Source organism: Pteropus medius, unplaced genomic scaffold, assembly GCF_902729225.1.
Source record: "Pteropus medius unplaced genomic scaffold, Ma_sr-lr_union100, whole genome shotgun sequence".
In the NCBI taxonomy this organism is placed as follows: domain Eukaryota; kingdom Metazoa; phylum Chordata; class Mammalia; order Chiroptera; family Pteropodidae; genus Pteropus; species Pteropus medius.
In genome coordinates this window covers 4,321,193-4,335,226 of record NW_024344371.1, presented here as the reverse complement: position 1 = coordinate 4,335,226, position 14,034 = coordinate 4,321,193, and the positions used below count along the sequence as shown (strand labels likewise).

General features: G+C 31.8%; 1 protein-coding gene across 4 annotated transcripts in view; it reads left to right on the top strand.

The window, feature by feature from the left end:
- The window catches only part of NOVA1 (NOVA alternative splicing regulator 1), a 132,958-nt gene that overhangs the window by 87,526 nt on the left and 31,398 nt on the right, over nt 1–14,034 (top strand). For all 4 annotated transcript variants that reach the window (XM_039870441.1, XM_039870442.1, XM_039870444.1 and 1 more), the window contains one exon: nt 13,694–13,860. In XM_039870441.1, the coding sequence (XP_039726375.1) occupies nt 13,694–13,860 (167 nt within the window). The remainder of the gene's footprint in view (nt 1–13,693; nt 13,861–14,034) is intronic.

The following is a 14,034-nucleotide window of genomic DNA, read 5'->3' as shown; positions in this document are numbered from 1 at the left end:
TGTAATGTAGCTCATCCAAGGCTAAACTTTTAAATTCATTAAATTGATAATTCTTTATTAACATTTTGCTAAATACTGGTCTGGGGATACATTATGAACAAAACAGTTAAGGTTTCTGCCCCCATGGACATTTTATTCTGGCGGGGAGAGACAATCAATGAAGTAAACAAATTACAAGCAAAAATTTCAAAAAGCGATGAGTCATGGAGAAAGTGAAGAAGCATAAAATGATAGTGATTGAGAGTAGGTGATTTTATGGTTGTTAAGACAAAGGGGCCACTATGGGAAAAAGCAAGAGGAAAAGTGCTCCTAGGATAGAGATCAGTAGGGGGAAAAAAGCCTTAGTAAGAACAAGCCTGGAATGTTCCAGGAACTAAAAAAGACCCAGCTCCCTGGAGTGAAGGAAAAGAGGTGGAGAGTAACATGAGATGAGGACTGAGAACTAAGCAGAGGCCAAATCATGATGAGTTTTGAAAGCCAGAGTAAAGGATTTGCATTTAACTCTAAGATGAGACTATATTGATTTTAAACAGGTAACTTATGTATTATTTACATGCTTAAGAAATTGCTTTGAATGAGAAGTTGATTGTAGAAGTATAAGAACTAAAGCAGGCTGTTGTAATGGTTCTGTTTAGACACAATGATGGCTTGGAGTAGGGAGGTATCAGTAGAAGGAGCGAGTGAATTAATTCATGATAAAGTCCTATGGTATTTTCAACTATGGAATGAAATTAGTTATCCTAGTAAGAGAGTAGCAACAAGAAAGCCAAAGAAAGGAAATGTTTCTGTAAAGGGGAAATGGTTAACTGAGGCAGTTACATGGAGAGGAAAGGAAAAATGCATAATACTATACTACTTACTATTTTTTTCATTGCTATAATTTACTAATATCCCTATTCTTCTTTGTGGTCTGAAAACTTTAGCATCTAACTTACTGTTTACCTCTACGCTTATACTCCTGTTTAGCTTTTGTTTCCAAAAACTTTGAAAGGAGAAGTGATGGCAAAGAGAGTGAGGGAGTGACAAAGTGGAGCAAGGAAATTATCTAGACAGTTTGTGCCCCTGAGTAACCTGGGATTTGAGAGAAAAAACTGCCCCAGTTGAGAGGAACCATGAGACATAAAGAGCAAAGGGAACAGCCAAGATTTATCAAGGGGTAAGACTAAAAAGAATATTCATAAAAGAGAATTTAGACATGGAGCATATGTTGAAACTGAGGTAACAGAGGGCACAATGGAGAGGTTTAGGACAGAGGAAGGTAGAGAACTGGGTCAGATTCAGATACATAGAGAAGACTATGAGCCTGTAATGATAACTTAAGAGATTTAGACTTCTGCTCTGCTGGTAACTTTGATACATAGGACTATGAGGAATGGTAGTCTCTTATGTGAAGATGGGATGAGCAGTTAAAGTTATAGTCTAGCTTACTATTTTAAAAGCATGGTACCACTGTCCTTTCCTTTCCACTCCTTAATATGATGTGGTGGTCTTTGATGGGGGAGGAGCAGGGTTAGTGAGAAACTGAGGTGGTGTTGTGGTAGCCACTGGTCAGGCAAACATTTGACTCAGATGAACTAAATAAAGGATATTCAAGGACTTATTCACAGAGGCAGTAAGAGCAGGAGGCCAGACTCTGGGTAAAGAGTGGACAGGAAACTAAAGACCGAGAAATCCCTTCCAAAGGAGAGGAGACCAGAGGATGACAGAGAGCCAATCATCTGTCCTCACATGGATCAGAAGCCAGTGGGTGACCAGGAGTCCAAGAATCTGTCTTCGAGTGAATAAGAAGTCAAAAGTAGTATCCAGAGGGTCAGGAGGTTTAAGCCCATGGAGAGTAAAATATCCCTGTGATAGTACATGAATATTTCTGACAGGGAATCATAGGTAACATCTAGCCCGCAGTTCTTCCAGTTGACAGACTTTATCCATAGCATTTTAATAATTCAGAATAACAGAGGCAAAGATAGGAAAGAGGCTTGGAATTACATAGAAACACAGTTTTGCCATTTTCAGAGCCATGCATTTTTAAAACAAAATATAATGAGTAAGTCAATTAAATTTAGTTTGTGCTATCACAGAAACTCATCTGAAAAGTAGCAACCTGTTTTGAGTTGCAGTCACAGCGTTAGATGTATTATCTATTTTCATATTTCATCTTTAGCTCCTTTCTCTAATATATTCTGATAATTTTAGTTTATAATTCTTTCATTCTTTTTGATTAAAAGAATTTATATTCTTTAAATTGAAATTCATAAAATGAAGCGATAGATATGCCATTGTCTGTTCACATCAGAGAATACAAAAATAATTTTTAGCAAGGGAGTTGAAGAACTTAGAAGAACTGCTCAGCCACACCTTCAGTCCCAAAGTCACATTTCTCTCTAAATATATGTGGTGTGCCGAAGCTATTTATTTAAATAAGATATTATGCTACTTGTTCTCAGCATCATAGTAGTAGCAAAACTATAATGCATAGGGAGAGTATAGATTAGCAGGATGTATAATGGTGGGTTTGTATTCTCTTTCTTGATAAAATATTGTCATTTTTTTCAATGTGAAATGAGCATTTATAGAACCCACAGCTAACCTCACATTCAGTCCTGAAACCATGAAAACTTTCCCCCTATGATCAAGAATTAGATGAGGATGCCTGCTTTCACCGGCACTATTTAGTGCTGTATTAGTAGTTATAATCAGAATTCTTAATAGGTATCCAAATTGGAAAGGAAAAAGTGAAACCTCTGTTTTGCAAGTCACGATCCCATATATAAAAACACCAAAGAATCTACAAGACAACTTCTAGAGCTAATAAAAAAATTTAGCAAAGTTACAGAGTATAATATCAACATGCAAAAAATCAGCATGTTTCTGTACACCAATGTTCAACCCTAAAAGGAAATTAAGAAAGCAATTTCACTTGCAGTAGCATCTAAAAGAATAAAATACCTAGGGATAAATTTAACCAAGGAGCCGAAAGAGTGTGAAGACCTAAATAAATGGAAAAGCATCCAATGTTCATGAGTAGGAAGACTTAATTTTGTTAGGATATCAATACTACCCAGAGCAATCTACAGATTTAATTAAATCCCTATTAAAATTTCAACAGTCTGTTTTGCAGAAATAGAAAACCCAGTCCTTAAGTTCATAATGGAATAACAAGGGGTCCCAAATAGCTAAAACAATCTGGAAAAAGAACAAAGTTGGGGACTCACACTTCCTGATAATCAAAATTTAAATACACAGCTATAGTAATCAAAACAATGTGTTACTGACCTAAAGATAGACATATAGATCAGTGGAATATAATTGAGAGACTAGAAATAAAACTATATCTCTAGGTACTTGCAAATCACATATATTATAATGCTTTAATACCTAGAATATATACAGAACTCTTAAAACTCAACAGCACAAAGACACATAATCGAACTAGAAAATGTGCAAAGGGCCTGAATAGACATGACTGTCCATAAAATATACAAGTGGCCAATTAGCAGTGAAAAAATTCTCAATATCACAAGTCATTGAGGGAATGCACATCAAAACTGCAATGAAATACCACCTCGCATGCATTACATTGCTATTAAAATAATAACTGATAGCTTGTGGAAAAACTGGAAACCTTGTATATGATGATGTAAATATAAAGTGATGCAGCTGCTGTGGAAAACAGTTTAGCTGTTCCTCAAAATGCTACATATAGAATAACCATGTGACCCAGCAATTTCACTTACAGGTATGTACCCAAAAGAATTGGAAACGGAGACCTAAGCAGATACTTGTATGTGAATATTAATGACAGCATTATTTACAATTTCCAAAAGGTGGAAACAACCCAAGTATTCATCAGCAGATGAGTAGATAAACAAAACATAGTATATACACAAAGGAAAATTATTCAGCCTTAGAAAGGAATGAAATTCTCATGTGCTACAACATGAATGAAGAATATGTTATGCTAAATGAAGTAAGCCAGGCACAAAAGGACAACTTACATGAAATAATCTAGAATAGGCCAAATTTATAGAAACAAAATTAGAGGTTACTAAGGGATGTGGAAAGGAAGAGATAGGGACTTTTGTCTTAATAGTTATAGACTGTGTTTGGAGTGATAAAATGTTGAAAATAGAAATTATTGATATTTGTACTACCTTGTAAATATAATTAATGCCACTGAATTGTACAATTAAAAATGATTTAAATGGCAAATTTTATGTTAAATATAATTTACCACAATTTTAAAATATTTTGTCATTTTTTTATTATCTCAGCACACATAAAACTGCTCTAAACTAATCTTTTTTTAATATTTTAAGACAATTTTTTAGTAAAATATTACAAATGCTCTTGAAATTTTTATCACTTTCCCAACCTTTACAAATTTACTTCCCCGTGTTCCTTCCCCTAGAAAGTTAATGGGTCACAATTCTTCATGCTTCCTCTGCATTCATTTGATACAATATGTGATAAACAGTGTGACATTTGTTAGCATTTACTGATCTGAATAATTCACTACCTTGCCTTCATTTTAGATTTATGGGCTCATGATAAAAATGGTTATTTTTTAATAACTATTTTTTACGAAAATATGGAATGAAGTCACTGTTAAACTTAGCCTAATGCATTAAAGGTGATAATTTATGTTACATGTTAGGGATGAGGCTGTCGGCACTGGTCATCTTCTTGCTCTCAGGTCATAGCAGCAGTACTCCTCAAATTTGTTACCATGTTACATGTCTAATGATATGTTTCTTTCTTTCTTCAAATGACTTTGATAAGCTATGCATGCCACGACTTGTGACACTTATGAGTTCCTTGTATTTGTTATCACATATTTGTTTTAAGCTGTTTTCCCAGCTTCCAAGCATAGTCCCCAAAATTCTGCAGGTGAATTCCTATTAGTACATAAGGAATAGTTAGAAAAATTTCAAGTGCCATTTTTTTTATAGCAGATATTTAAGAGTATAAATTAGTGTCAAAATGGTGATAGTTGATGGGAGTTGGGCAAAGTCAGGAAGTCTGTGTAATTAAATTTTTAATAAAATTTAGTCTGGGCAGTATTATATTTCTATAATCCGTGATGGGAGTTAAAAGTAATAATATTGACCAAACTAAGATTATTATAATCTTGAATTTAGCATAAACCTATGCTAAGGATACTGTTGGTAGGACCTTTTGCATCACTTCAGAATTAAAAAACTGGAAATGTGAGTCTGTTTTTGATTAGTTTGTTCTTTTTGTTCCTTAGATTCCACATATAAGTGAAATCATATGTTATTTATCTTTCTTTGTCTGATTTATTTCACTCAGCATAATAACCTCACAGATATAGTGGACAATTTGGTAACAGCCAGAGGGGAGGGGAGTTGGGGGGCTGGGAGAATAGGGTGAAGAATTAAAGAAGTACAAATTAGTAGTTGATAGTTGGGCATGAGAATGGGGAGCAAGGCTCAGGGAATACAATTAGCATTAATATGATGGCTAGGTGGAGGGCCAGGGAAGGTAGGGAGCAATTGGGGGAATCGTTTTATGAACAATATAGATGTCTAACTAATGTACTGTATACTTGAAACTAATTTAAATAAATACATTTTTAAAAAAAACAAACCATATTCTACTGGCTTTCGTTCTCCCTCCAAAAAACCAAATGGTTTATTTAGCTGTAACACAAAATTTAGCAAATATTTATGAGTGCTTTGAAATACTATCTTTAGTCTATGGTATTTAACATCTACAGTGTTTAGCATTTATTTTGTCTTGTATTAATCTAAGTAAGTAATCGAGGTCAAATTTCAAGTATTCCAGAATCAACCTCCACCACAACCGTCCATATTAATTTTGCTTTCTAATTTATTGAGATACTGCAAAAATGGAATAAATTTAAACTTAGATGAAAAAAAACTGGAAATTATTCTCATATATATATATGAGAATATATATATATATATGAGAATATATATATATATATGAGAATAATTGCAATTGTTACTTAGAACTTTCAGATATCTCTGCTTTCAAACCTCAGGCTTCCTTAGAAGTTAGTATCTCCTATGGTCCTGATGCAACTTTATGGGAATGGCTAAAGTAAATGGGCATGTCATTTGCATTCACTGGGGCAGAGAATGAGAGAGTCAGAAGCTAGACATCTACTGTGATTGCCATTTATTCTCTCATCTTAAGTTCTTTGAAAAATATGAGTACTTTTTAAAAATTATTTATTTTTAAGTATAGTTTGTAGATAATATTATATTAGTTTCAGGTGCGCAAGATAATGATTCGACATTTATATACCTTACAATGTGATCACCACACTATCTGTCACTATACACACATCACAATATTATTGACTATATTTCCCTCCACCTTTTTAAACCATCCCCCAAAATGTGAATACTTTTAGATTTTTCTGGAAAGTATATTTTCGTCTTTTGGCTTCATCGAGTATATTTTAATGTTAATGCATGCTTTATAAAGAGAGAATCAAGCCTACACTATATTGGCTTGGAACTAACATATGTTACGATGGTCCTTTGCAAATTTTTACAGTTTAGCAGTAGAGACATGATTGTGTAGAGAGTTAATCACCTTGAGAAGAAAAGCAATTATTACTTTGTATCATAAGCTGTCAATTCCTATGATTTCCTTTTTTAAAAAAAGCCTCTTGAAATAGTATATTATCCCCTTAGTAATTGTAGGGTAGGAGGAAGCATTATCAAATGTGCATAACTGTGCAATGGTATAAAAGCTGCAATTATAAATTGAACTTACTTTTTATGGCATTTTCCTAAGTGCTTTTGTTGATCTGAAAACTTATTTTAAAAACTTGCTAATAGCCCACACAATTATTAACTATCTCCTGTGGTGGTCTATTCTCTGCAAGAAGGGTCAATCATTTCTTTCATTTTATGCCAGCTTTGGAATAAATCTGTGAAGTGAAATTAATGGTATGACTCAGTGTGTTTAAAAAAATTATCAAACTTGGAGAAAATTATTTTTCCATCATCAAGCTGAAACATGTGACTTTAAGAAATGGATATAATTTGGTAGCTGGCTTACCATTACATATGCAGAAGGTATGTGTTATAATGGAAAGAATATGATATTTGACAAAACTTCTCTCTGAATTTATTAGTTATGTTGTCCTTGGCCCAACTGCTTTCACTTCCTTACTTGTAAGTTAAAGATAATATGTGCCTTGGTTATTGTGAACATTAAATAAGATTATAAATTATATAATACATAATTATATCAATATTTTAAAGATACGTATTATAACATATTTTTATATAAACCATAAAATGGGTATATTTAAGGAATTTTAATCACTGTTTAACACTCATCTTAGAATAATATTCTGAAACACATTTTGTAAAGTTGCTTAAAATTTTAAGTTAGCTCTTCCCTGTGGACATGTAAAGAAACTGTCAAAGGAAAAGATGTATGACTGTGAACTTCAGAGGAGACCTTTGAATTGGCATCATTTTTTGAAATTGGTAAAGTATGTATTTTCCTCTGAAAGAATTTAATACAGTGTTTACATACCCAGCTAACCCTTAAATTTCCTTAAATGAAGGTTTTGCTGATGTAATTACCTTAAATACCCTTTAATGGGACTTTTGCTGATATAATTACAGCAATAAATACGATAACCTAAGAAATGTCTGTAAATCATCTGTTTATAAAGGCATTAATGAGAATAGATGTTTCTCATAGATTATTGTAGGTGATACAAATTTAAAAAATAACATCTGTTGAAAGGTAATATATTAAAATAAAAGCATGTATTCTCAGTATTAGAATTTTCATCAATTTTAATCATTAAATTTACCATTGCTATTACTGTTATTCTCATCTTTTAAAATAATTTACATTTTGTTTTGTCTAACCTGAAATTTGTAATGCACGTTATTAGTAATGATTGATGCTCTGTACATTACTTTTAATAGTTAAATTAAAGGAAAGCAAATGAGCAAATGCTTATGCTTTTTTATACCACAAAAACATGCAGGTAATTGAATTACCATGATTAGAGATTGAGAATAGTGAAATATTCATCACTAATTGCTTTATTCATTTAAAAATGATATTCCATTTCAGTTTTAAAAATAAAAATACCTACATACAGTTTTAAAACTTAAAAAATCATTAAAGGAGTATTTTACCTATTGACACTGACCTCAAATTCAGATATAAAGGGAAAAAAAGCCAAACTAGATTTCTCAAAGGTCAAGTTTTCCCTATAGTTGTCACTAGGAACCTAGTTATTGTTTATATAGTTTCAACAGCCTTGCTTAGCGGGTTATCATGCCATTTAGGATTAGAAACAGCAAACTAGGAGTAAAGAGAGAAGCTGCTAGAATCAGATATACCAGCAAACAGTAAGGATAAGTGGCAGTAATGTAAAGAATATGAAAATTGAAGGGAGTAAATACCAATCACAGCGCCATTTGTGTAAGTATAAATAGACATATATATCCAAAGAAGTCTTGAATTTACCACTTATTACTGCCCAGAACTATATAGTTGAGCCCAAGTATTATAAAATGTTCAAAGTTTTTTAAAATATATAATAAATTAGGAATGTTTTTTAAATGATAGGAACAAAAGCTATATTGAAAGAAATAAACCCTTATCCGTTCAGAATATTCGCTATCCAGAACTACTAATTAATTTCTCAGTGCTAAAAGAAGCCCTAGGCACAAGTCTACAGAGCTGAACAGGGCTGTTGAGGACAGGACATTGTGTACATCACTCATTCATAGGGTCACCAGGAGTCGGAGCTGACTCAGTGGCACGTAATACACACACAAATAGCTGTTACCTTAATGTAAAAATTCTTATGTTTTGTTTTAAATCTCAGTGTCTGCCTATTGCAAAATTAATTGGCACTTTTGTTTTAAATCTCAGTTTCTGCCTATATGTCATGTTTTGTTTTAAATCTCAGTTTCTGCCTATTGCAAAATTAATTGGCACTTTCATTTTCTCAGTTCTTTTTGAGGCCAAAAATATTGTCTATAAATTATCATAGAATTATTAATATTCTACTAGAGTTTTGATATTAATTTTTCATTTTGAAATGTTTCACTGTCACTCATCTAATCAAATTCTTACAAGATTGACACTGATATTTTCTAAAGAATTATATATTTGCATTCTTGTCATAAAACACTGAGTTATAGTCTCAGTAGGAATATAAATTGATGTATTTGCTTACATCCAAAACCATGTTCACTAATTTTCATTATATTGGAAATATGTGGATCAAGTCATTAGTGTATGCCCATTATTCTAAACTAGACTCATTCTAGTTGAAATAGGTCTCAGGTATGTAAAAAGTTTCAGAATGTATTGTAGACTACAGCAAAAAAAAATTTCTTTTTTTTTTTTCTCTAATTTTATTCTCTTTCTATCCTGGGAAGAAAAAAAAACTATTGAATTACTTATTATTTCTCAAAGCCCATTTTATTGAATACTCAAAGCTCATTTTATTGAGAACTCTTTTTATGGGCATGACAATTTATAACTTATAGTTTTTAAAATAATTTTCCAAAATATACTTCATTTTTACAGAAATTGACTGATCATGTAAACCCAAAGAGGCTTACTGGTTTTGTGGTCATTTTATAGGTAAATGGTCTTAAAATCAATGACATATGTTTTCACTATACAGAGGAGAAATTTACACTCAGAGAATTTTTCTTTTATTCAAGAAATACTTCTTGAGCATTTACAGTATGCTGGGAACTATTCTAGGTACTGAGGATACAGTAGTGAACAAAACAGATTAGATTCTTTTCATACTTTATTTTTGTCTTTGTTCATCCTGTTATTGTCCCCACATTTTCTTTATAGCATTAATTTCATTTTGTATTCTTTCTATATATTTTACTCATTTTACGGATATTTTTCTACATGAATTAGAGTAGAAACTAAATGAAGGCAGGAGGATTTGTCCGTCTGGTCTTTCTGTATCTTCAGCTTCTAGTATAGTACGTAAGATGTGGTAGGGAGTCAATTTACTGTTGTCAAATGAATGAATTGAATAAGACCAGAACCAGGAGTGTGTGATATTTTGAAAGCCAAATGAAGTGTTTTTAGAATGGAATGGTCAGCTATGTCAAATGTCGCTGAAGGGTCAAACAACATAAAGACATGAAGATTAGATTTACTCAGGTACAGCATTGATGAATGGTTTCAGTAAAGTGGTGAGACAAAAGCCGTATTGGGGTAGCTTCAAGAAATAAAGGAGTGGGTGGTGAAGTAGTAGAAACAAAATATACACATATAACTCATTGAAGGATTTTGAGGGATAAGGAAATTGAGCTGTAACTGGTGTGAGGGTTATAAGGTCAAGGACAGCTTTAAAATATTTTCTTTTATTATGAAAATTTTAAACAAAAGAATAGTACAATGAACCCTTCATACCCTTCTTATGTAGCAACAATATTGAGATTTGGGTATACCTATTTCATTTACTCTTTGTTGTTGTTACAGAAATATTTTGAAGCCAATCTCAGTAATTTTAATGGTATATACCCCAGTTTGTATCTAAAAAGAAAAAAATTGGCACTTTCTTATACAACCTGATTCATAATAACACTTGTTTAAATTAACAGTAATTCTTTGATACTATCTAATACCTAGTTCTAATCACATTGCCACAGTTATGCTTAAGGTAAAAGCTGTTTGAATCTAGATCCAGTCAAATTCTAGTTTATATTTGATCATTATATCTCTTAACAGCTCTTTTAGTCTAGAGAGCAGTCTCTCCTTTATTAATGAAGCCAGATCAATTGTCCTGTAGACTATCTTACATTCTTTGTTTCTTCATGGTGACATTTAATGTATTTCTGTTTTCAATATTATTTGTATATTGTAATGTAATATAAATGTTTCATTAGATTTAGGTTCAGCTTCTTCGGGATACATATTTCATAATTGGTGCCCTGTGCTTCATGTTGCATTACACCAAGAGTCCTGTGTTTGATGTTCACACTCTTCATTATGCTAATGTTGATCAGTGAAGTCAGATGGTGACTGCCTAATGTTCCCATTGAAAATTTTCCATATACTTTTCATCTTAAGATATTTATGATCTTTCCCTAAATCATTTATTTCATTTGTCTACCAAAGGGTAATTTTCTCATTCTGTCATAAAGGAGGGGTTTTTAAAAATTGAAGAAATTATAACATGTTTTTCTGCTGATGAGAATGATCTAAGAGAAAAGGAAAAATTATTAGGTAAGAAAAAGCCCTAATACCTGTAGAAACAGTGGGATTGGTAGATAAGAGTTGGTGGGGCCCACTGCACAAATGATTGAATACCTTAGGTAAGAGCAGGAACGGAGCAGGAACGGTTTGAGTAACTTATCTACAAGGCTACATTAGCACAGAGTGAATATATGTTATTAAATTTCTATCTAAATTTTTCTGTGGAATCTGTTTAATAATTGTACCTAATTTTAGAAGCATACATTTTCAGTAGATGATATTGCATGTGATATCAAAACTTAAAGCCATTTCAAATTTCACTGCCTCATTTGACATTAACCCTACTTGTTAGAGTTTTTATAATTTCTCCCTTAAAAGTGCAATATTAAATTAATGATGTCTTATACACCTGTGGCTTTACATTGTAAAAAATGTGGGCATATACTTTTATGTAGCTGTTTTTCAGCTTTTGTTGCTAGTCTGTGGCAAAGAGAAGCAAATGATACTGATAAACAAATAAAATGATGGATAACTGGCAGTTTAGTTTAGATACTAATGGAGCCTAAAAGCCTTTAAAATGACAAAAACAGCAACCTTTATGATTTATAGGCTCATTTTTGTTACACAGTTTGGTCATATACCTGACAGTCTTCTCTTTTTGCAGCTTTTTCCTAAAAATTACAGTTTTGTGTTATCTGAGTGAAAAGGCCATTAGAGTTCAGTAGAAGAATATGACAGCATCTCTTCTGAGGATTGTAGCAATTCGCATTGGAGGATGTACAATCTCCTTTTTTCTTTCCTTTTTAAAACATTTCTTATAGTAATGAATATAATATAATCCTCAAAGAATATGTACTGCAACTTTGAACCTATAAACTATCTTCAGATTGTCTATATATGCATGTGAACTTTAGTATTAAACAATCATATTTCTTTATAGCTTAGCGATTTCTGTTTACTACCTATTAGCCTGTATAATCTGGAAAATATTGGGGTAACTGTTGTCTGATATGATATGTATTCTATTAAATTAGAATTTTAAATCAACATGGATTATATAATCTCTTTAGTTACTTGTGCCTTTTTTTTTTTTTTTAAATCCTCAGTTTGATTTCTTTTCCTATTGTGGTATATCCAGCACTCTGTTGTAGTCTCCAAAAGCAGAAATGTAATCTGATATGTTTTCTTTTGTCTGCTGACTTAGGTGGTGATCAATGTAGCAAGAGTTTTTCTCATCCTTCCTCATCATTTATTGGACAATTAATACAACCTCATAAAGACTCCCTAGAGTATCCTTAAAACTAGATCGTTTTATTCAAGAACCACAAATAAATACATCAAGATAGGCAAGGATGAGAAAAACTAAGAGAAATAAGAAATATTAAGCCTTAAATTCACATTTCGTTTTTTAGATTCTCTTCATGCTTACAAATGAAAGATATACTTGCTCTCTTTTGAAATATTTTGTATAACTTAGGAAGCTTAGCTTTTCATAGACTTGAATTTTCCTTGTTTAAAACATGAAAATTTAATTTAGGTGTATCCATATGTAATACTTTTATTTCTACTCCTAATTTTTATGATCTAAGATCCTTTTTATAAAAGTAAGAATGATAATCTTTTACTATTCTTTTAAAATTTAAAACTACTAGAAAAGTATTTTATGTGTCAATTAATCTACAGCAGTATAAATACTCTCCATGATTGTTTTACTATTTGTGATTTTACAACTCTTTCAAAGTGTACTTTAAAAATACTTTGTAGAGTAGCTTAGAATTTTGAAACTATAGCACCAAAAGAAAATATGGGGGTATTGGAAGTTTTTATATTAATTCAAAAACAAATATTTTATAAATTTAACATACCATTTGTTTGATTTTTCTGATAACTGTGTAGTAAATAAATAACTTATTTCTGAGAAGTAAGTTTATCTGTTGTGTTGAGATGCTGAAAAGATTACATATTAATACCAGGCTGCTGCAGTGAGGCTCAGAATAGTCTGAAAAACTAATCATTTATTTTTATTGCCTTAAGGTATATCTGTAAAGTATAAAATGGATCATAGGACCTGCGGATTAGACCCAATTTTATTTTAGTAATATTTCACATCATATGTCTACAATTTGTTCACTAGATAGGAAACAAATACTATTAATTATTTTTCTCAATTCATAAATTTTAAATTTAATAAACTTTTTAATTTTGTTTTTAACTGATATTCTCTTTTACTATTAAAATTACATAGTCAGTAAATGCAGTTTGGATTCATTTGTCCAATAAATATTTATTGTACACCTATTACATGCCAGGGACTGCTCCAGGCTTTGGGGAAACTGCAGCACAAAACAAAACAGGCTCATTTGAGTTCTGTATTTTACATTATTTTATTGGCATTACTATATATCATCCTTTTTCATAGCTTTTGGAAAAAAAATACAAAATAAGAAGGAATTTTTTCTAATAATTAATCTTTTATTCACAGGTACTACTGAACGAGTGTGCTTGATCCAGGGAACAGTTGAAGCACTGAATGCAGTTCATGGATTTATTGCAGAAAAAATTCGAGAAATGCCCCAAAATGTGGCCAAGACAGAACCAGTCAGCATTCTACAACCCCAGACCACCGTTAATCCAGATCGCATCAAACAAGTGAGTGTTTAGTTGGGAAATCAAAGAGAAATATGCACAGCATAGTATGAATTCTTTATAAAAGAAGCCTTAAAATCTTAGCACATGAAGTTTTTTTTCCCTGAACATACTTAAAACATAACAGAGTTGTCATTTATTTATTTAAAGAGTCTCTTCCATAGATTGATCAATTGA